The sequence below is a fragment of the Chelonoidis abingdonii genome, chromosome 19 (assembly GCF_003597395.2).
Source record: "Chelonoidis abingdonii isolate Lonesome George chromosome 19, CheloAbing_2.0, whole genome shotgun sequence".
In the NCBI taxonomy this organism is placed as follows: Eukaryota; Metazoa; Chordata; order Testudines; family Testudinidae; genus Chelonoidis; species Chelonoidis abingdonii.
Window position 1 is genome coordinate 25721155 of NC_133787.1, and position 24013 is coordinate 25745167.

Here is a 24013-nt window from a genome sequence, read left to right on the forward strand (position 1 = left end):
TTCTGTTAAAGATGGTATAATCCAGGATAGTTTATAAATGTTAATCTTGGGCTAGTTTCCAGGGTTTCACATGCAGTATGATAAAAAAAGAATTTAAAATTACAAAAAGAGAGAGTGTAAAAATTACCACAGGTTCCCTAACATCACAGTAAATGCCAGTAAACGTATTACAGTAAAAGAGAAGCATGACAGAAATGCAGAATTCCACACTGGAAAAAGTCCAAAGGGCTCTTTCCTGAGATAAGTGTTGATTACTTCTCACATTCATTGTTGTTACTCCTTCGGTGGTCTGGAAATGGGAATTGTGGAGAATGGGAAAGTTGTCTTTCAGATATCCCCTTATTAAGCCAGACCATTCTGTCTGAAACACCTCTACGCTGCTAATCGGTACCTTGCTTCTGGACAGCTAACAGCCAGCTGCTAGCAGGTCACTGAAATATAAGTGGGATATGTTTATTCCCAGCAAAAACTGCCTTTATTCTTTTAGCTCTGTTTTCATTTACTCTGTTCGTACCATCTGCTGTGTCTTGATGATGAAGTCTTTTTTTGTTTAAAAAAAAAAAAGAGAGAGAAGAAAAGCCACTAGTCCTGTGACTATATGAAATGCTTGTTAACATATGAGTTTCTTTGAAACAAGCATATCAAATGCCGTATATGGAGTTTGCCATTCTTTTAACTAAGTTATTGTTTGGGATGTGTATATACGTTGTCAGAAGGTGTGACCACTGCAGACAGGTTATGTTACCCTCCCTCTAAAGAGAACCCTTTGTAATGCAGGAGTTTTTTCCTAGAAAATCCACACCAAGGGACAAATCTGGCCTCTCAGAAAAACCAGAGAGGGCTGGGAAAGTGTGACTTGCTGCACTGAGATTTCTGTCAAGAGGCTGGGTTTGCCTCTCCACAGTGGTATGGCCCTTCTATACCACAAAAGCATAGATAAGGTGAGATTTGCAGAAGCCTTTGCCTCCGGGTTCTTTCCTCCATTCTCTGTGGCAGCCTGGCTTTATCAGGAGCTGTAAGCCCTGTGGTTCCCTACCTGGGGTAAACACTATTGACTGGAGGACTGATGTTAAAAGCATAGAGCAAGAAATTGTGCAGTGGTTTCTCGTGCGGAAATTCTTACAGGCTTGATGGGGTAGGGAGATGTCATGTGGATGACTCTGAGCCAGGCCCATCTGGGCATGCACGCTGAAACTAGAGCTAAATGTGCAGACTGCACACACAGGCTTCTGCCCTGCTGGTAGGAGGGGAAGGTTAAAACAACGTGTCTCATGCTCAGCCTCGTTTTTGCAATAAAATTTGAAGAGCATGATGTGCCGCCACAGAAGCAGATTAGAAAGAGGGTGATTTCTCCTCAGAAAATCTTACAAAATGACAGAAAATTGAATGTCCACTAAACCAGCTAACCTGAGGCATTTTCAGATTTGCTCATGTTGCAGATGTTCAGCTGCCATTTTCATGGTCACACACAGGCAGCCTTCTGAAACCTACACATCCAATATAACCTGTGCCTTCAAATGCTTGAGATAGTAGAGGTAGTGAGACTTTATCTAAAGGAATACTATTGGCTTCTTAATCTGGGGGGAAAAAAGTAGTAAGAAAGCTCAGATTCAGAAATCTATTGTAAAGTTTGAAATAAAACATATTAAAAGATAATATCTAGGTACAAGATTGCACACCTACAAAATGGCCAGTTTCCAAAGAAATGTTCTGTGACACTGAAATATTCTTTCCACCACACCACTGAGTCACTGTTTTTTGTGACTCTGTAAACGGTGATGGAAAAAGAGAGAGAACGTACTGGTGACTGAGACCAAAACAAGAAAGGGAAACATTTCAACTGGCAGTGCATTTAGCAAATAGGAAAGAACTTGGTCATCTCTTCTCTTTTGACTTCACAATCCATAGGTGCGCTGTTCTTCAGTCCGAATCCGAATCGGAGGCCTCATCTGGGGGGAAAAAAAGGAGGGGGGCACAGTGAGAAAAGTGAAGCTGCAGTGCCACTCTTGTTCAAATAGACTTGTTGCTCTGGTTTAGGTGTCTGCTTCAAAGAAAATAGCATCTTACGAGGATTTCTTTAATTACAGCTTTTATTTCCATACCATTGCAAATGATTGTGGTGCTTCAAAGTCCTGCCCAGGAGTTAGTCTCAGACAAACACAATACAAAGGACAACAGTTCAAGTGAAAGAAGTTGTGGAGATACCATCGGCAAGGTCACTGCGAAAAGGAAGCCTTCACAAAAGACGTGAGTTTGATTAAAGACCTTCTATGAAATTTGTGCTGTCTTTTTTATAAGCCTTATATTTTGCCAACAAGAGTACCCACTTCTTGTTTTTATGGTAATCCCTTGTCTTCCTAGGCAGCTCGGCTCCTATTCATATTGTCAATACAGTACGTGAGTCTAGTTGAAGGCAAAGAATTAGAAAGCCAATGGGAAAGCATGGCATGAAAATCTTTGAGGCTAATGGGTATTAGCTATTAAAACAGTCAGTGATATGTAAAATATTAGAACCTTTTGGTGCAAGGAAGAAACTCTCTGGCAGTAAGATCTATTAGTCTACGCAATAGTCTCCCAGAGGAAGCATCATCAGTGGGCACATTTAAAATTTGACTAGGCAAAACACAGGGGAATGCATTTTTTCTTAAAATAGGGTGGAGATTTAACTTTCTCTAATCAAGAAGCCTTAGTTACTATGTTATTGACTGCAATGGCTTCATACCAGAGAATAATTAACACACACAAGTTCTGGGTCACCATGAACAGAGTCTGAGTAGACTAGTTAATGTTGGGAACTCTCACATATCTGTCAAATAAGAGCTAGAGGTTTTGCTTGATCACTTGTAAAACATAACAGAGGCATTTACCTACCTTCTGACTTTTGTGCTTCAGTGGCATTTTCGGAACCGCCTTGTTTGAGAAACGTGACCAGGTCATTAAAGGTAATGTAGAAATCAACAGCAAACACTATTGTGGCTATAAAGCCAAATACCTATACAACAGAAGGATAGTCTCTTCATCAGCAGTTCATGTCAATCATCCAGGACAAAAATGGGCTAACCTTAATTAACAATAGGCAAATTGTTGCGGAAACATGGGGCAACTGGAGGGGTGGTGTAAGGCAAAGGTGGCTTAGGAGCATATTTGAGGGCCTGCCTAACAACTTGTGAGGAGGATCTAAAAGGAGGCTTCCCCTAGTCACCTCTGGGTCATTTCATAGTTCAGAACAGCCAGAATGTTCTAGCCACATGCACCATTGAGCACCTGGCATGCCCCTATGCCTGGAGATACAAAAGGGGTCCCATGGGACCCAGCACGACTCAGGAATTTCTTCAATACAAAGGGGTTTCCAATCTGGGAGATCAAGATCCTTTCCCATCTCCAGAGGCCTAGTTTTTGCCATTTTGCAAGGCCTTCTGCCAGGCTAGTCATCTGCTGCTGAATGAGCTGTGCTGGGTGCAGTGTCTCTGGAGATGCCTGTTTAGATTAACAGGATAAAGAGGCTGAAAAAAATAAGGAGGCCTTTGTAGCTAAGAATCTAGCATATATGATACCTCCCATGCATAAAAAGAATGACAAAGGTAGATTGAAAATCAAACCCTTATTATGAAATTGTATTTACTTTCCAATGATTTGGTTAAGGTGTCTGGCTGACAAGGAGGAAAGAATCCAAGATCTCTTTTAAAATATTATGCAAATTTGATTTATATTATTTATGTTGCATAAAATATTTATATCTTTTTGGCTTCAAGTTACAAATGGAAGGAGCTTGTCTTGGTTCTGAGCACAAAATGCTGACTGTGAGCTCCCTAGGAAAAGCACTTCACAGTCCATGTGCTCGTGACATGATATTTAAAGGGTAAAATGCCATTGCTTTTGTCTCAGTTGCTCGGTACAAAAACAGGCAGCAAAGACACAAATCTGAAAATATTTGCAACATGGATCATGTTTTATTAAATAGAATTACAACCCTTGGTCACTATATAGGGCTTTTCATCCAAGGATCTCAGTGCTTTTTACAAAAATGGGTATTACTATCTTCATTTTACAGATGGGGAGACAGAGGCAAGAGTGAGCGAGGTCACATAATGAGTGAGTGGCAACATCAGGAACAGATCCCCTGATTCCCAGTTCCTTGTTCTAAACAATAAACCACTTTTCCTCTTTGGGCCAAATCCTGACCTAAATGAATTCAATGGCAAAACTTCCACCGATTTCAATGAGATCAAGATGAGGCTGTTTCTCAAATGTATTGAAGTACAGTTCACCAAGATGCAGAAGTGGAAATTGCTCTTCTCCTTTTAGTACTTACCCCAGCTGCTTTGGATGCTCCATCAGAATATTTTGAGACTGCAGCGATTGAGATGGCAAAATATATAATGGCGGCAGTGACACAGCGCAAGAAATCCTGTATAACACAATGCAGTGCTGATTAAATAGTCAAATTATTGTAACACATTAAAGTCCTATTACAATTACTTTTAAAATGAGAACTTTAAAAAATATTTCTTTGTCATGAGAATTTCAAGATTATATAGTTATAACTATTTTATTATCTGCATGTAGACCTGCTATTTCTTGGTATATGAGAGAAATTAAAATTAAAAAACAAATGTTTTTCAATGTGCCTGGGATCCTGACTCCAGTAGCTAGAATCTGATCTCAGTGACATTACAAATCCAAAGCTACTGCTAGTCCACAGAAATCAATCCAAACCTTACATTGGATCGAGAAGGATCTCTTTCCACTGAGTTCACTTAGGAACAGAGGCATTACTTTGGATTTATGCTAGTGTTCGTGAGATCAGAAGTTGGTGCTTTGTCATCAATGATCGTGCATGGAACATGATTGTCTGACAGCTAGAAATGATTAACAGAAGCTTTCCAACTGGAATCAATTTAGACTGCCGATAGCCTCCAGAGGAAATTATGAAAGTCCTGCCACTTGAGACACCAACTAGATGGCCAAAGAACAAGAGCACATATCATGCAGGCTGGGTCATGCACTGGATTACCTATTCTACTTGTAAGTATTTCTAGTGCCTCCATTCCGCTGGTTCTATCTTGTATGCAGTGATTTTCTTATATGGTAATAAGAATAAATTATACAGCTAAGAATCTAATTACATTACAAGAAACTATCCAAATCAATGTGATTATTTTCTCCTCAGGCAACAATTGTATCAGCCAGGACACTGAGTGGCACAGCAAGCGCACAACAATGTACTTAAATATTTCCCACTGTATAAATAAAAACATTATCTTCAGTACCTGATCAGAAATGTTTGCCTAGTGCTTAAGCTGTAGTTTATACTAAATGTGTACTGACAAGTAAAGGATGAAAGATTGAGAGAGAATTCTGTTCAGTCTATGAAATGTAGGGTATCTAAGCTACCAAGGAAGTGATGGGAGGAGATGAAATCTTTCATTCTTCTAGGTAAAATGTGCTGTGTAGCTGGTTGACATTGTAGGCTCTTTGGGGCAGGGAATATGTCTTATACCAGTGTTTGTAATGTGCTGTGGAAATGGCATCTCTAAACAGTATGTCATGTAAAAACAATGATTTGCTAATACACATGTAAACGTTGTGAGATGGGGGGGATTGATATCTTGACATCTATTCACATCTTTTGTCTTTTCTGAACAGATGGGCAACTCAGATGTTGTCATGAGACACAAATCCTCCAGGAAATTGAATTCCTTTGAGGTCAAATGGTGGTCAGCAATCTGAATTCTGAGGTTGGTACACATGACCGTAATGGACATAATAAATATGCAATTGATTTTTTTCTTAGATGGTTCTGTGAAGGGTGCTATTAAACAGTAAAGGAAAAGCATTTATTTGAAAAGGAGCGGGGGTGGGGGGGGAGAGGGCTCGTGAGATTAGAACTGAGAGCACAAGCTCTAAAAGCATGTACACTGTCCCTGAGATGAAGTTACTGCTAGTTTTATCCACCAAAGACTCTACCAATATTTAACTCAGAACTCATTAAGACCAACTATTCCTACGTTGCACTAATAGGGAATCCAAACTGAACTAGGTTGGGATTTTTCCCTAAGCAAAAATAAATTGTCCTGCTAGATAAATGTTCCCTGAAGTGAATGTTAGGAGCAACAGAGCCATCCAGTGGTCAGTGTGAGTAATAACCTGCAACTCCTTGCAGGCTTCTTATAGACCAGGGGTTGGCAACCTTTCAGAAGAGGTGTGCCGAGTCTTCATTTATTCATTCTAATTTAAGGTTTCACGTGCCAGTGATACATTTTAACATTTTTAGAAGGTCTCTTTCTATAAGTCTATAGTATATAACTAAACTATTGTTGTATGTAAAGTAAATAAGGTTTTTTAAATGTTTAAGAAGCTTCATTTAAAATTAAATTAAAATGCAGAGTCCCCCGGACCGGTGGCCAGGACCTAGACAGAGTGAGTGCCACTGAAAATGAGCTCGCGTGCTGCCTTCGGCACCTGTGCCATAGGTTGCCTACCCCTGCTATAGATCGAATACACTGCTTTTCAGTTTAAAGGTGATTTTCTTCATACAAATTCGGGATCAACTACCAGAAGGGTCAGATAGCTCCTCCGGCCATCACACAGCAAATACATTAGTACTGTGTTGTCGGGGCAACTGCTACTCTGACTGCACTTATATAGCACATTCCAACTGAGAATCTCAGAGTACTTTAGCAAGGTGATATTTTGACCCTCACATCACAAAATGGGGAAACTAAGGCACAGAGATTAAGGGTTGAATTTTTCAAAAGTGCCTAGTGCTGGCCCAAAGCTCAGTTAGGCTGAGGCTAGGTGCTTTTGAGAATACAACCTTAAAGTTACACAGCAAGTCAATTGGAGAGTCAGTAGGCCCTAAGCCTGGGCACCAACTACAGTGCTACCTCCCATAAAAAATGGTAGCTACAAAGTTATAGTTTGTAACGTGACTTTGGGTCCTGTGGCATGAAAGACACTAAAAAGAATTTATTAATAATAAAGGTCAAGTTGATAGCAATTAGTGTAAAAGGCAGCTCTATCCCTTTTATCATCTACTTTCATACTGTACAATTGAAATTGTGTGTGAATTTCACATCGCACTTACCGACAAAGGCCAGTAGATTCCTTTAAACTTCTCATTAAGCTTAGAGGAGTATGCAAAGAAAAGAAACAGTGCCACCAGAAATTCTATGAGTGGTGCCATCATGAAAGATGCAGCTGAAGATGCAATATAACAGATAAAGGTGATAAATGACAGCACCTAGAGTACAAGGGAAAACATAGCTTATTATTCACATGGTACAGCAGAGACAGAGTCCAGGGCAGTTCTGAGAGGCTTTGAAGAGAGATTTCTTGTGCATATTTCAGTCAATCCAGCGATTGATGGCAAATGCTACTTTCTACATGCTCCTCTTGCTTAGAATTGTGTAAATTTAAAATAACTTCGTCCATTCCAGTGGATTTGAAGTTGGCTTCTAGGGAGCCACTTCAGATTTACACCTATTTATCTAAGTGAGACTATCATTTGGCCCTGATTTGTAAACAATTCTGGGAACATAATTAAGTGATCAAGTTGGAATCAGTCAGATAATGAATTTATAAATTCTAAGATTTCAATCATGGCAATGCAGTTCCCATTTGAAATCCAAGTCATTGCTCAAATAGCCCAGAGGTACTAGTCTTGTCAGTAAAGTTAAAAGAAAAAAATGTAATTTCTTCTGTTGATGAGGATAAAAAACAAACTTTGACAGTTGCTAATGTTCAAAGGTTCCCGTGAGTCAAAGGTTCTTGTTTTTCTTCCAATACTGACTGCCTTGCTTTGGTAAAAACAGACTTCAGTAGATTTTTCTCAGGAAGGAGATGGTGGTGGCTCAGATAAAATGAACCTATTATGTGTGTTGTATAAGGATATTTAGCCTACTTTGCCTTAAACCTCCAGAACAACAGAAATGGATACTTTCTCAGCAACGCTGTAGCTGCAAGGAAACACATTGCTATATTACGGCTCAAAAAGGAAAGCTCTACAATGGAGATGTGACTAAAAAAAATACAGCACAACCTGAATCACAGCCCCCCCAAAAATATAAAGAGTGTTGGACTGGACTGCCACTAATACGACACATCTGTGAGGGTAAGTAAAGTGTCTGTCATTTTAGTTTTACAGATGGGAAACTGTAGCATGAAAGCCATGAGTTATACACTCTTACTTCAGTGAGGGGAGGAAGGATGGAGGACAGACGGAATCTATTATATACTTGTAAATATTAAATTTTATTTACCTTTACATGTGAAAAATGAATTCAATCACCCATTTTGAGAAATAACTCCCCGCCCAACCCCCTTGTTTGTTTTGAGAAATTCTAGCCTGACATACTTGTCTAAGGGTTGGAGACCAGCTTTACGGGCCTCTGGCTCTGTCTGTCTTTAGCTGTAGCCAGTCAGCCTCTCCACCTTTAATTTTCCCCCATAAGATGTGTCTTAATTAAAACCATTAAAACAATCTCCCCTCCTCCTCCACTAACATTCTCTCTCTTTCAGCCTGCTCTAGCCAACCACAAGAAGAGGACATACCTGCCATAACAATCAAACCAAGTATAAAGCAATTTTTGGCAATTGTTTAATGCAACTCAATGGGAAGCTGCAATACAACGTTTCTGCACTGATGGGAAGGCAATATAGCAGCAGCGCGCCCAGGCTCCACTCCCAGAATTCCAAGATGGCACCATTTAGAGGTTAGTAGCACTGCTGGCTTTTCTCTGGATCAAATTCACTTGTGTGTTTCAAAATCTCCCTAATAACAAAAAACTCTAGCATAGTCGTTAAAAAAAATATATTATTTGCATGCCAAGCCACAAAATTTACCTACTGAATTGCCCAGCAAGCCACACCTCTTCTGAACCATTCCCAAATGCAAAATTTTAGATTTGCTACTCAGATAGTCCTAGGTGGTATTATCACCGGTATTTCACTTGCTTCCTTTTCAAACAGAATGAAGCAAATGTGCTCCTTCTTCATTGTTATCCTATTGTCCAGCTAGTGAATAAAATATCAGTAAAGTTCACAAATGCTGCGTGCTAGGTTCTGGTCCTGGGTTACAGGTCTGTGCTATGTTTGAGTGTGGTCTATGCCTGAAAAAACTACTCCACAGCTGTCTTGTTTTAATTAAATGACAGTTTATTATTTATTAGTCAAACATAAAAAGGTACAGGCACAAGGGGCTGCTTTTTGAATGGAAATCTAATTGGAATGCACTCTTGAAATGTTCATTTAATTTCACAAGTGTGATTATGCTATGGAACAGCCTTGGAACATGATTCTATCCAATTATGCTTAGAATTTCTGCATTTGCAGGTGTCTGATACAGATGGGTCCAGACTTCCTTTACAGAGCCAAATGTAGAACCGAACAAAGGGGAGTGACGTTTCTAGATCATTACAGCGATAGGCAAGCCACAAAAGTCTAGTCAGAATATGAGTTCAAATTCCCCCTCCTAAATGTGGAGGTTTTCAAGCCCATCACTAGTGTCAAAGAAGTGAGGGGTGTACATGTTTGTTTAAGATGGCCCTTTCTGAAAAGGAGGCACTGCTTCTTGAAAACACAGTGTTTAGATTGGAGGGGTCAATGCAGGGCCGGCTCTAGGCACTAGCATTCCCATGTGCTTGGGGCGGTGCTTTTCAAGGGGCGGCACCCCTCCTTTTTTTTTTTTCTTTTTTTTTTTTGCTTGGGACGGCCTAAAACCTGGAGCCGGCCCTGGGTCAATGCGTTTGCCTCATTGAATTTCAGATCTATTGGTTTGGCTGTCTGCAGCTACAACATATTCCCTGCACCCAGTTGTATATCAATTAAGGAGTGTTACATTTGCCATATAAGTCACTAAGTGCTTCTGTGAGAGGTCATTCAGTGCCCTCAAATACATATACCTGAAAAGCACATTAGGTTGAGAGAGTGCTAAACAGTTTAATCTTGTTGAGATTATTTACTAATTTATTAAACTAACAAACCTTCATACTGATCTCTAAGTGCCTTATTGGATTGTTCCATCTGTGACCAGATGTAGAGGGAACATCATAACTGAGAGCAATAAATCATCCCATGCATTTAATATCAGATGGGTTTGTTCAGATTTATAGAAAAGTGGATGATTTGGTGCGTAATACTTATGGCTTACTCCTGTATCCAGTTCTGTTGTGTGATGGCTCAACCTCATGCTCTGTGTACAATATTCCATTTGATTCTCATGTATCCAACGGACTCAGCTCATCCTCCAGAATACCATAGAAGACACGGTTAGTAATCTCATTCCCTGTTTCAGCTGTTGGCTTTTAGTGTGTTTGTTATTTATAATGAGATACAATCAGTGCTTAAAGTGGTCTGAATAAAGTGAGGGATCTGTCATAATCTGGGAACAATACCTCAGGTAAGACCGTGCTTAAAGTACACCCCTCAACGACCTAGCTTGTTTTTTGTTTTTTGTTTGGCCAGGTGTGTGACCACTTGTAACTGCCCCTTCCCTCCACATGCCCATGTTAAGCAGTGACTATGAAAGACTGAGGTGGGTGCTATAGTAAAGATTAATGAGGAAAACAGAACAAAGTTGGGCGAGGGGACACAAGTAGAGATTCTAACTCCAGCTAGCACTGAGATCGTCGTAGAGGAAGATTTGGAGGCTTCACACAAACGTTAATTTAGAATTAAGGTTGCTAAAATTCAATGACTAACTATGCAATCCCTAAAATAATCCCTGGGATATCTCCAGTTAGGTTCCTTCTCTCCCGGAATATGTCACTTCTGATACTCTCCCACTCCCATCCACCACCCTTTACTTATAGGCTTCTTTTGTCACAAATGTGCAACCTTACTCTGATCTTAATGAGTACAGACAAGTGAGTGCTGAGATTTTTATGGAAGGAATAGTAGTTTCAGGGGCTTGGAAGATAGCAGTTTCTGATGGAATATATCTTGTCTTGGTGCGTTAGAATTGTGGTGGTAGACTGGGAGGGGTGGTATGAAATTCCTAGGAAGATGTAGGTAAATATGTATATGACGTTGTTCTTGTTTCATTTTAGGAACCTGTTATAAAAAACTGATACTGTTCGTAGGTGGTGGATGATTCTTGTGACTCAAATTAGGGGTGCAGATTTGATAATGAAGGATGAAGCCTTTGTGTTGCGGATTATGGGAGGGTGCAGAGGAATATGAGAAATGACATATCCTGTAGCAGTACAAATTGAAAAGTGCTGATTTTGTTCCCCATCCCCCCTTCTCCTCCAAGATAAGTCTGGCCACTGATCTCTGGCTAGGAAATAGAAAGTCCCATAACTTTGTGTTATAAGCATATCTGCTGCACTTGCATTTGCTGGACATAACTTGGACCCACTGTTTCGTTTGGAGTTAGTTGGAAGGTCCATAATATTGAGAATCTGAGAAGTATTGTTTCTCACTGCTCTTCTTTAAAATCTCCTGTCCTTTGTCTGGCTGAAGGCAGGGCAGAGGGGATGGGGAAAGGTGCAGGTATGGGCATGAGAACAAACAAAACAAGAATAAATTGGTGCAGCAAACATGGGCCCTCCAAATCTAAATAATGGAAGAGTTAGACCCAAACTGTACTTCATAGCTTAGGTTTATCAAAAAGTATTAAGCACAATTTAAGAACTGAATTACCCTATAAAGAACAGCAGAGAATCCTGTGGCACCTTATAGACTAACAGACGTTTTGGAGCATGAGCTTTCGTGGGTGAATACCCACTTCGTGCATCTGACGAAGTGGGTATTCACCCACGAAAGCTCATGCTCCAAAACATCTGTTAGTCTATAAGGTGCCACAGGATTCTCTGCTGCTTTTACAGATCCAGACTAACACGGCTACCCCTCTGATCCTATAAAGAACGTAGACGAAAAAGCAAAAAGACCTAATTCAGAGGTGCGTGGTCCATAAAAACGGAGGAAAATAACAGAGAGCTTCTATACCAGACTCCATTAATTTAGCATATTCACACCAGATTTTATTGTGCACATTTGTCATTCCCACCAGCAGAGCAGAGTTTCTCCATCAAAGGCATGAGCTAACTCAGATGGATTGGCCGTATAGAGTAGCCTTTGCATTCTCTTAAGAGCAACCTTTTGGCAACAATTAAGGCAAATAGCAACCCACTTTGAGCCAAGTGAAGTGGAGTGTACTTTAAAATCCACAAAGTCAAGGATACAAAGTCATAGGAATAAAATGAGGAATATACGGAGAGAGAGCTTGTGTTCAGTGAGATCTTTGCAAATATCAGCAGAGATTCTGAACCTTCAGGCACAAAACTAGTGTGTGTGTGACACAGTGGCAGTATGTTCTTGGATTGAAATCCAAGTCAAACATAAGTTACTGGGCTCAATACAAGGGTAACCGGGTGAAATGTAATGGCCTGTGATATACAGGAGGTTGAATTAGATTATCTAATGATCCCTCCTAGCTCTAAATTCTATTAATATATGAAATCACCAACGTCTGCCTTATGCTGGCAAAAACCACTAGGAATTTTGTTTTGAAATAACCATATAGATGCACTTTTCCTATGTCAGGCTCATTCTATCTTCAGATTTCTGTTGATGCTAATTATATTCTCTTGATGTGGGAACTTCAAAACAGAAAAAGATCGTCCAGTGGGGTTTTCCCGGAATCTCAGGACTCCAGCAAAAGTGTCAAGCAAAGCGGGAAAGAACAGGCTTTTAAAAAAAGTAACTGCTGTGTGGACTCTGAGTTATTCAGTGTTTTATAACTTGCAATATTTTGTCAGTATTACTAATATAACATGAAATGCTACTTGTCTCTTTTTAGTGATGTAAATGTTGGGTCTGACAGAGATTTGAATTCTATGAACTCTGCAGCCTTGTAAAGTTATTATACTTCATAATATTAGCACTATCACCACCACACTCCCAGTAGATACTATAAATAATTCTTTCCACTAAGGCAGGTAATGATTTTACCAGTTTTACCATCAGCCAGTACAATTGCTTACAATATAGGAACAAACTCTTAGCTTCCAACTTTTAACAGAAAGCTTTGTCCTTTAGATTCCAACCAGAACAGTCCTAACAAATAACGTCATAGTAGAAGCCTTACAATGATCCACAGTCCAAACTCACGGAGGGGAAAAGAGAGCAGTGTGTGCGCTTTGGCAGAAAAAAGGGTCCTATATTTGTGCTAACATGCCTGAGGGTAATTCTCTAATAGTTTATGACTATAGAAAATGTATTCATCTGGGTTAAAGTGACCCACTTAATTAGCTGTAAGAAGCAAAACTTGGCACAAATGATAGGATTATGTAATAGTTCTTTGAGCAACTTTAAAGCCTCCCCCAGCTGGGGAGAGATGCTAGTTCTTTCATGATAAATAGGCCCCAACAGCGCTGTGCTCTACTGTCATATTAAGGAAGTGATTATAATGGATATGGGACTGATCCAAAGGCCACTGAAGTCAATGGAAAGACTCATATTAACTTCCAGTGCACATAGCTGGAGACTTTAATGAGAAAGAGACAGAGACAAGTTCAGAAGAAAGCAGAAAGGAAATGGAAACCATTGTAATCTAACCATTTTTTTTATTTGCTTACTGACAATGTTTACATGCTAAATTTGCAAATGAAAATGGGGGTTTTCTATCTGCTTCACTCTTACTTGGCTTGTCTTACCTATCCAAAAGGACAATAAAATTTATGGACTGACTTTTATCCTGGCCACGGTCTGGTCTCATTTTGCAAAAGAATTTTGACAGCCAGTATGTTTTGTTGTAATACCGCTGAGGATATTGAACTGCCTATGATTTTTCTACCTGAATGTTTGATAGTCAGACACCTTATGTAATACTCATCCCTTCTCTGAAGTCCCATCTTTAACCATTGCTTTGGAGAGGGGCCAAGGAGTCGTAACTGGTCAATTTTTCTAAATATCTTTCCTTTCTATTTCTGTGCTAAAAATAGAGAGAGGGTGTTTGTTCTAGCCAGAAAAGAGTTCACAAGTCCCTGTTCTAAGACATTCAACCACTGAAAGCTCAACTGCTCCTGAAAGTTCTTCAAATTATCCTTAATCATAGCAAGCAAAGGTAGAACAATTTCATAGCAGGAGTCACGAGAACCCCCAAAATACAAGATTGACTTCTGGAATCACTTCTTATTAGCACTGAGATCCCATATTGCACCTAAAATTGCTGTTGAGAGTTTAGCCAGGTTGCCACCCCTTCCACTGTGTGAGAGTACTTGTGTGCTGACAACTCTAGCATAACAGTCCATAGACAGGACCACAACAACAACATCTTGTTGTAAAAAGGGTCCCACCATAAGGGAACAGGCTAATGAAGAGACTATTTAATATTAACTGTTCAAGGAGCCTGATTTTATTTTTTATTACTGCATTTAGAAAGATATTTTTTGTCTATGTGAAACTTTCTTAATCTCACGTACCTGGGGCTCCTAAGTTATCAGTAATAATTCCTACCTCCTAGTCATGTCATTCAGTCACAGGTATAAAACATAATTAAAATGGTTAGAGTGGATTATACTTCTATTAATGAAGGACCTCTGGAGGTAGTGAGGACGTTTCTAGCCTCTTTGTACTGAGTACACTCTCCACTGCAGTTCATCGGGGATCATACCGAGGGCCAGGCAATAGTTTAGAGCTTTGCACAGTGATACATAGTCTCACTGGCCACCATCCACCAGCCTGAATGTTCAAACACATGTTATTTTCCCTCTTCATGGGAAAGAGCAGCCTTGCATATTCACATTGCTTGTTGAGTATGGTCAAGGAAGATCTTTAGTCAGAGGGTTAACATCGGTGGCTCTAATTTTCCTTATTTCATCTTGTTTACACACGTCATGCAATGGGAGAAACAAACACGCACAGTGGACTTTATGGTACTCGGCTACTAATTCTCCACCATATTTGACACAGAAATGAAGTTCTGTCCCCAGAGATTTAGCTGCAGAGGTCATCTTCTATTTACTGAGTCACAGAAAGTCGTAGGGGTCTTCTTCAGAAGAGGCATTGATTACACAACCTTTTCAGCTGGAAGTTTCAGTTATAGGGCTCACTTCAGAGAAGAAGACTGAAAAGAGAGAAGAAAGACAGGAGACAAGAAAAACAAACATCGCTTTTTCTGCATCTTTTGTGTCACAACATCTACCCTATTTGTGAAGGGACAATTCAGAGTATTTGTCTGGTGTTCCTACAAAAATCTGTAGAGCTCCCAGAGGGGTGCATCAGGCATACAGGATTTGGGATGCACCACTTAATTTTAGTAGAGAAGCAGTGACCAAGACAACCATGAAGGTTTGACTTAAATATTTGGAGTGGGGAGCAGAATGGATGAGAAGGAATCTTGCCTGAGTCAGTGGTATGGAGGTCAGCAGCAGTGCTGTCTGTTACATGATTTCCTGGCATGTCTTTTTTGGGTGTGTGTATGGGGGGGTAAAGAGAGGGGTGGAACAGAGCTTAGAAAGGATTCCAAAATCTTCAGTAGGGAAGGGACAATGGTTTGCAGAAAAACTGAGCGGATAAAGAGGGGAAAGATTTTAAAATACTGGAAAATATAATGGATAGAGAAAAAGGAAAGCAAATAGGAATAGGGGAAAAGGAGCAATTAAAAGGGGAAGATTATTATAATAATTAAACAAAGAATAAGGGATTGATTGAAGTGTGAGAGGAGAGGCAGTAGGAGTGAGCAGGATCAGGGGAGAAGGCAAAACTCATGTATCTGAATTAATGTATCTCATTATCGCTTCTTAGTGGCTATGCAGTTATTCCAGGTGGAATCAAAATAAGAAGTTAAGACCAAAAGGGAAAGAGCCAGAGCAGGGGGGGAACTCCATTATGTGAATAAAATTTAGGATAGTAATTATCTTCTGGCAGTAATTAGCTTCAGCACTAGCCTAACTTCTGCTAAAGAAGTAATGGATTTCCCCAAAGCTGGGAACTCTCAATGTATGTTCCACTTTGCTGCCTCTGACAGAGAAATTACAGCCAAAGAGTGGAAATGAAACCTGTTTGTTCAAAAATGAATGTAAATAGCCATGATGAGCATTTGTTTCATTCAATAGGAATAGCATGCAGCTCGCTAGCAGAGCAGAGCTCACAATGGTCCTCTCTAAACTGCTAGTGGTGTGATTCACTTTGTAACACGCAGCAGCATGTCTGGCAACTGCAGACTCGTGTGCCTATTATGCTGTACAAGACTAAAGACTGGGTGCCTTTTAGCCACCTTAAAGGCCAGATTCTCTCCTGTGCTGAGACCGGAGCAATGCTAGCAAAGGAGGGTGGGAAAGTGAGGGAGGCAGTTATGGCTCCCTGATTCTTAAATGGCCCCAGTCTTGATGTAAGTTAAGAGTTGCTAAGGGACTATTCTACCTTATTGACCATATGCCAGCTGCAGATTGGTGCAGTGAGGCTGTGTTCCAGCACTCCTATACTGAGATGTGGTTGAGATATGAGCTGCACTGGATGAATTTGCAAACTGACAATTGTGACCAGCTTTGGCCCCCTTTGTGCAACTCAGGCACATCCAACTTCCTCAAGGTCAGTTGTTAACATTCATTTTCTATGGTGCTGATCACTCTTTCAATGTTTCAGTTTAGATTTTGAGTGTCTGAAAGAGCCGTGAGATGCACTCTATAACTAAACAGAGAAATTCTAGTCTACGCTGAGACATGCTAGTAACTACTTGGCTTTGAATCCTCAAACTGAATAGATTTCTGCAATTTACCAAGCCACTAAATAACAATGTGACACTACTTTTCAGTTATAGCAGTGAGAGTCTGAAAAAAATGAAACTCCTATTCTGAAACATCCCACCTGTGTTAATTTATTTACATATTCCATGCAGAAATCCCTCTTAATATTAATGGCATACTGAGGCTTGAGAGATCAAGCACTCTGGACCGGAAATGCAGAGTTATGGTTGACAGCTCAGCCTTAACTTTGCGCATTTGTGCTTACACCATAAATTATGGCCTTGTGCTATTTGACATTATTTGGGAATTAATACTATATATAATATAATGTAAGATGGGATTTTATTATCTCCTTGTATCCAGTAAATTAAAGCACATACACTCTGGAGTCGGCTTAATTTTTAAGTTTGAGATGTTTGAATTCAATTCAATTATTTTGACGCTCGGAACACCCAAAGCTAGCAAGCTGAAACATTTTCATCCTTTTTTTTTTTTAAAGATCATTTTACAACTGGAGCAACATAGTGTCAGGTGCCTGAAAGTTAGGATTGTCTTAAATGTAGCAACATAGTTTCTGAGCTGTCTTGAATGACGGATGGTCTCAATCTCTCAACTATTTTCAAATTGGCCTCATCTGAAATGTGAAAGCATGGGACCATTTAAACTTGGCCATATAAAAACTCTAATCATTCACAGAACAGATTAATTCAGGGTCTGTTGGCTTCTGCCAGGATAGATCAAAGAACAGAGCCTTGGTGGCAAAGACCAACAGGAGTGGAGGGATAGCTACTGCAACCTGCTCTCTCCCATGGACCAATGCAGCCCAAAATGTGGGTTGGCTGGAAAAGCATGTGGCTAGTAAATTCAGGCTGCAGCCTTCACTGATAGAATTTAAAGCTGTCTTCACCCATCTAACCCCCAAAGAAGGGTGAATGTGGCCCCATGACTGAAATAATATGCCTTACACATGTCTTTTGCAGACATAAAAGCCACGTTGTCTAAAGACTGCAATTCATTACATGTAAGGATGTATAGAAAAGTCCAATTTACATTCTGTTATGTAACAATTTATAATGATATAGAGAGAATATTTTAAGTCATATGTTCAAGGGAGCACATTTAAATGCTTGATCGCTCATCCTGAAATGTTGCCTTAAGGTTAGGTTTTTGCCTGGAATTTTTAAAGAAAGTAAAGGGATGAGAATTATCAGTGGAGCTGGTGCACGCTACCATCTGCAATTTCCAGCTACCCAAATACCCACAAAACCAAACCCTATTTCCTAATGACACTTTCCACCTATCCAACCAAGTCTCTTGCCTCTCTCTGCCTCTGTTTTCCCTATACCAGACAGCATGCTAACCCCAGCGGCTGAGACCATAAACCCACAGGAAAAAGAGATGCTGTCAGCCATTCGTCTTATTACCCTTTTTAGTCACAGTGTGAGATTTCTGGAAACAGTACAGCCAGAGTGTGGTGTCCTGCTGCATCTTGCTGCTCTACAAACCAACTTCCTTTCCCTTGTATGAGTTTCCTTCCCCTAAGTTGATCTAGTGGGTGAGTTCACATGCATCAGTAATCTATATATTTATTGCCTACTGATAGGCAATAAATATATAGTGGTTGAGCACCTGCTGCTGAGTTCTCAAAACTCCAGTTAACATTAATATTTTAAATATAAAGGATCATCTGTTTTGAAGAAAAAATGAATAACGTTTTTACAATTGGAGAAGTGTAGTGTTTTTTAATCCTCTTGCAATTCAAAAACTGCTGAAAGAATTTTCCTCACTTTCCAAAACAATTTACCTTTAGGCAAAAACTAAGGAACTCATCCTGCCTTGAGATCTGCTGGCATGGACCCCTGCATATGCAAAGGTTCTCCCTAAAGCCAATGGAACTCCATGTGAGCACAGGGCTCTTTGCTTGCACATCTGGGTGCAGGATTGGGATCCAAGCATGGAATATTTCAGGTCCAAAGGTGAACGTGTTGAGTGTGTGAAAAAAGGGAATTAGTCCAGCATCACATTTCTGATGTGCTCTGTCAGTATAGAATGAGGGTTTCCTTTATAAACACCTTTTTCCTGATGACATGAAACATGGTAGACAGGTTCCCATTCTTGGCCTATTCTATCTAAAAATTAAAAAGCAGTATTTTCCCCCGCAAGAAGATAACACTGTTTTTCAAGTGTGATGCTTTCACCTAAACTCAATAGGAAAAAAATCAGAAAGAGCTTGGTGCTTAAATTTCTGGCTAATTCCAGAGTAACTGATTGAAGATTCAAATATGTTAATTTCTTTCATTATTCATCATATACTCTCTTGCACTCTTAATGCTTTTTTTTCTGCCTGAATAATGTGGTGCTATTCCATCTGTCAAAATTAAAAATAAGTAAGTATTGTGTCAGATAGACAGTACTGAAATCTGAAGTTCTAGATTCAGACACAACACAGCTCTCAAATCTAGAGCTAGAGAGAGACTACAGTATAATTTTGGGAAAATGAACAAACCACCTTTGTATTTTCAATGGATACCATAACCTCATTCCTAGTCACTGCATGCCCATGCTGATTTGGCAGCAGACTAAAGGGTGACTCTGCAAAGGAGATCAAATGCATCCTTCCCTTAGCATAAGATGGGTTTCTGACCTTGTCTCTGCAAACTTCTCTATTTATTAGCAATAAATGGAATTTCACCACAAGTTATGCTATGAGCTAGAAATCAATGATTTTTAAACTGAAAAAGGGATCACTCCCAAATAAATTTGTGCACACAAAAACGTTTAAACAGTGTAAGCTTATGGAACAGTCACAAGAAGTTAATGAAAAATTACAAAAGGAAATACATTGGGAAGGTGGAAACACGCCACCGTGCCCAGGCACAGTACCTCAGACTTCTAATCCTACTGTTCCCCATTGTACCCAGTTTTGGCATTGTGTGCTATGTTTTCACTTTAGTGTGAGCATATCATCCCTATTGTGCATTTTGCTAACACACAAAAGGACATGCATATTATAGGGAGAAATTTCTCCTATTTAACTTAGAAACAGCTCACTGAAGAGTCAAATTCTCCTCTCGTTTACACTGGAGTAAATCCACTGAAGTGACTCACTGGAGTTAGGGGGGAGCTACACTGAGCTGAGAACAGAATCGGGCATGTCCTCTGTTTGCAAGCAGACAGCTCTCCTCCCCCTACTATATCCATTCAAATAGGCCTGTCAGCTGGTTCCTGTTTTCTTGAGTGAGCTTTCTGCCAGCCTAAGGGCTCGTGATTTGGTGAGCTCTGTCGGGCAGATAGGGCGAGCTAGGGGGCTGGAGCCCTAAGGAACTAAGGTAGTTTGCATGATTGCGGCGGGAGCTCAGTGTGCTGTCCCCCTGGACAGAGTATGGAAGCTGGCGAGGGGGGGGGTCCCATTGTTTAAATGAGCAGCGGGGGGAAGCCGTTCCAGGCCCGCGCTGAGCCACCGCAGAACCGCTGCGGTCCCTCCCCGCCTGGGCCGTGCCTACCAAGCTGCGGCGAGGAAGAGGCTCCCGGAGCCCTTACCGACTCGGCCAGCAGGAGCTGCCCTTTGCGAGAGCAGAGGAAGTCCCTGGAGGGCAGGAGCGTGCGAAGGGCAGGCGGAGGCGCTTGGGCATCGGGATCTTCCGAAGCGGGTAGGTCCATGGCCGGGAGCGGAGCGGAGCGGGGCTCGACTGGGCGGCTCGGGCTGCTGCTGAACGCCTGGGGACTTGGATTTTTTTTTTTTAAAGGAGGGAAACGGAAATCGTGACACTGCGGAAATGTGAAAAAATTTAACAGCTGCAAATGTGGGGAGTGCCCGGACCGAGCGCCTCCACCCTCTGCCCGTCGCTGGCCCGCTGCACTTAGCCGCCTTCTGGGTGCTGGCAGGCAGCCAAGGTTTGTACCCCAGCCCCACCCCTCTGTACCGTCTCTGCGCCCCCAAACTCCCACTTCCTGATACATCCTGGTGCGGCAGCGCTGCAGAAACTTCGCGCTAGCACCTGGAGCTGGCTATTCTCCACCGCCTCCCAAGTATGTAACGCCAAATAGAAAAGTGTAGCGGCTCCTATGACATCAATAGCCCCAGACTTTGATGCTCAGTGGCACGACAGTGCTGGAAACATCTGGACCCAGCTAATTTTTGGCCCAACTCCCACAAATCCCAGTGCCTAAAATAAACAGAAAACAAATGTAGTTGTTCCTACGCACAGAGTTGGACGCCAATGTATCTTGGTGCCACAGCATTACAAAACCCCAGAGCTAGTTCCTGAATCTCGCTAATTTTGGCTGCATTAGCCTCCCAGTCTTTACCATCTAAATTTAGTACCTATGCAACTTCTCCTGTGCCCCCAGAATAATCCAAATTCCAGTACCTCATGGTGCAGCACACCATCAACAAGGTAGTGATGCATATTTCAGGTTCCTTCCATTACATGCAACACTAAACAGACCATTGACACAGCAGTAAACTTAACTAGTTGAAAGTACATATAGCTAAAGTGCTGGAAACAATTCTCCAAGTTAGGAGTCAGCAACCTTTGAGAAGTGGTGTGCCAAGTCTTCATTAAGGTTTCACATGCCAGACCAGCAGTGCGGGCAGCAGACCGAACCCCAGACCAACAGCAGGCTGAGCGGCTCATCCCGCTGCGGGTCTGGGGTTCCGTAATCCAGGCCAGCAGCAGGGTGAGCGGGGCTGGTGGCTGAGTTCCTGGCTGGCAGCAGCATGCCACTAAAGATCAGCCCATATGCTGCCTTTGGCATTTGTGCCATAGGTTGCTGACCCCTGCTCTTACCTGAGATGTTCCGTAACTGACCAGCCATTTAAGTTGTGAAATTCACATTTCGGTTTTTGTATTTGTTTGTTATTTTGGTCAAAAATAATAATCAGGGCATTATTATTTTAGTGGATGGAATAGCAACAGAACCCTCACTAGAAGCAGTAAAAACTGGCAGATTAAGTGCCAATGGACTAGGAGTCAAGTATGGGAATACCAGAAGACAACCTTATATTTGTAAGATTAAGAGAATGGAACAAGGTAGTAATGTAGGTTGTGGAAACAACGGCTCAAACATACAAGTACGTCTGAAAGTGTAGCTCATCATTGCTAGGGAAGAAAGGCAAAAAAACTATTGAGAATGCTGAAGAAAATATGACCCGTATATTGCAACCATACACAGAGGCAAGAGCTCAAGTCTAAGACGGAATTAAATGTATGAATGAAAAAAAATGTAGAAAAAGTACAGAAGCTGATTTAGTAGTACTGTAGTAAGAATCTATAATGGAATTTTCAGAGATGGGTCTAGCCCAGGGGTTCTCAAATTTCATTGCACTGCCACCCCCTTCTGACAACAAAAAATACTACATGACCCCACGAGGGGGCGCCAAAGCCTAAGCCCCAGGCAGGGGAAAAGAGGGCAAAGCCCAAGTGCCGCTGCCCCAGGCAGGGGGGCCAAAGCCCAAGGACTTCAGCTCCAGGCAGGTGGCCTGTAACCTGAGCCCACCACCCAGGGCTGAAGCCCTGGGGCTTTGACTTTGACCCCAGGTGGTGGGGTTTGGGCTTAAGCCCTGGGCCCCAGCAAGTCTTAACACCAGCCTTGGCGACCCCATTAAAATGGGGTTGCAACCCACTTTGGGATCCCAAACCCAGTTTGAGAATTGCTGGTTTAGAGGCAGGGTCCAAGTGCTATCTCTATGTCTTCCTTTTCCATGGAGGAATTTGCAGAGGCTACCTCTTGCAATTTTCATCTATTCATTTCTGTGGAGAAGCAAACCCAAGCTTTTGCTATTCCTCACCCTGACAAATAATGAGAAGGAACAGAGTTGAAATTCACCAAACTTTCACTTCCCTATCCAGAAATTGCCTGCTTAGGAGTGAGAAGAGCCCTTAGTGAAATTATGTCACTGGTTTGGCGACAGATGCAAAATGTTTGCAAAGATCAATTTTAACACAAAGCCCATTTTCCTTGTTTACTGTTTGACATATTCTTTGCATCAGGCAATTTACGACTATTGCACCATGCTTATACTTAGCTTTAAACTACAACTTACTATTCAATTTGAACAGATAAGCTTTGGTTCTGAACTGTGCTTGACCTTTAATGTTGTACTCTGAACAGAGCACAACAGCTTCTTCAGCAGCCATTTCCATTGAAATTGCAGTGCTGTTTGTGGAAAATGAAATACATCTTAGCCCAAATATTGTCCAATACTTGCATTGTACATTACCACTTACTATTTATGGCATTACTATAATTCTGTTATGCTAAGGTTCATATTTCTAAGTAAGACTAGATCTTTTTGTTCTGTCTTCAGAATAAGATAAAAACTCAAACAGGTTTCAGTAAAATTATTTGTGCAGAATCTCCACATACTCAACCAATGTTTCATCAGTCAATTTGAGTTATTTTTCACAAAAAATGAACATCCTTTTTGCACATAGTTGCACTTATTAGCACTGCCTTTCTTATTTGTTATATAATTTGAGACTGTATTTTTCTGGATGGAAAAACATCCAGCCTCAGTGAACAAAACTCCTGAGTTTACAGAAATTATAAAGAACACAATCATTAAATCCTTAGTTAAGAAAAGGAATGGTATTTCAAAGTCTGTTTTGGGTTACATAGCACTACTCGTCCAATGAGAAATAAGACTAATTCTAAGGGTCAGATTCTGATACCTTTACTCATAACAAATAATACTTTACTTCACAGTGATCCCATTAACTGGCTGACCTGTAGAATAAGATGCTATTCAGCATGACTGTGGATGTCAAAATTGGTCCCTAAATATATCTGGCAGGAAAAGACTCGTGTTAATTCAAATAATTCTTGCTTGAAGTACAGTTACTACTTACCTACTGAAATAATACATTTAGATCCATTTTGTATTTTCAATTTTATTATATAAACACTTCTGTAGAAAATTAGATTTTGTAACAAGTGAAAATGTATCAAGTTTACCAAAACACATAGGACAATATTTAAAAGTTAACACTGGTAAAATGTGTAGTCTAGAAAAATACATAGGAATTTAAAGAATGTTAGTGTGAAAAATTAAACTAATTAAAAAACACACACAGGAAAATATTGTCATTCTAAGACGAACATGTTAAACCCTTTAAGAAAAATACATAGGCTAATAAAGAAAAAGTATCCTATTAATCAATAGGCATTTAAAGTGGAGAACAAATCAGTCTTTTGGTAAACTGGTCATTCTTATCTGGTAATAACATTCCTTCCTCTTGGCTTATTAAATGTAATCTTCTTGAAAAGAAGAACAGAATCTGCAATACAAAGACCAACCAACAGAAGACCAAAGACCTGCA

At 40.7% G+C, this 24013-nt stretch overlaps 2 protein-coding genes and 1 long non-coding RNA gene across 3 annotated transcripts in view; 1 reads left to right on the plus strand and 2 right to left on the minus strand.

Moving 5' to 3' along the window:
• Positions 1 to 22724, minus strand: CMTM3 (CKLF like MARVEL transmembrane domain containing 3). Its single transcript, XM_032803769.2, has 5 exons — positions 20232 to 22724; positions 7088 to 7243; positions 4313 to 4408; positions 2872 to 2992; positions 1 to 1949 (listed from the first exon to the last, which is right to left on the minus strand). The coding sequence occupies exons 1-5, from the start codon at positions 20649 to 20651 to the stop codon at positions 1921 to 1923; spliced, it is 822 nt and encodes a 273-aa protein (XP_032659660.1). The 5' UTR covers positions 20652 to 22724; the 3' UTR covers positions 1 to 1920.
• Positions 4415 to 9628, plus strand: LOC142047960 (uncharacterized). The gene is made up of 4 exons (XR_012657293.1): positions 4415 to 5025; positions 5647 to 5738; positions 7922 to 8113; positions 8521 to 9628. It is a non-coding gene; the product is annotated as an uncharacterized LOC142047960 (long non-coding RNA).
• The window catches only part of LOC142045740 (chemokine-like factor), a 17574-nt gene continuing 5519 nt past the window's right edge, over positions 11959 to 24013 (minus strand). Inside the window, exons 4-5 of the mRNA XM_075073873.1 lie at positions 22738 to 24008; positions 11959 to 15070 (exon numbers count right to left, since the gene is read on the minus strand). Coding sequence (XP_074929974.1) covers positions 23904 to 24008 — 105 coding nt within the window. The 3' untranslated portion in view covers positions 11959 to 15070; positions 22738 to 23903. The remainder of the gene's footprint in view (positions 15071 to 22737; positions 24009 to 24013) is intronic.

What these genes read in the sequence shown, in the direction of transcription:
- CMTM3 (XM_032803769.2), bottom strand. Translation starts at nt 20,651, where the DNA reads ATGTATCAGGAAGTGGGAGTTTGGGGGCGCAGAGACGGTACAGAGGGG. An exon ending in GAATCTACTGGCCTTTGTCG is followed by an intron (nt 4,409 to 7,087) that starts GTAAGTGCGATG and finishes TGTGTTATACAG; the next exon opens with GATTTCTTGCGCTGTGTCAC. An exon ending in TGAAGCACAAAAGTCAGAAG is followed by an intron (nt 1,950 to 2,871) that starts GTAGGTAAATGC and finishes TTTTCCCCCCAG; the next exon opens with ATGAGGCCTCCGATTCGGAT.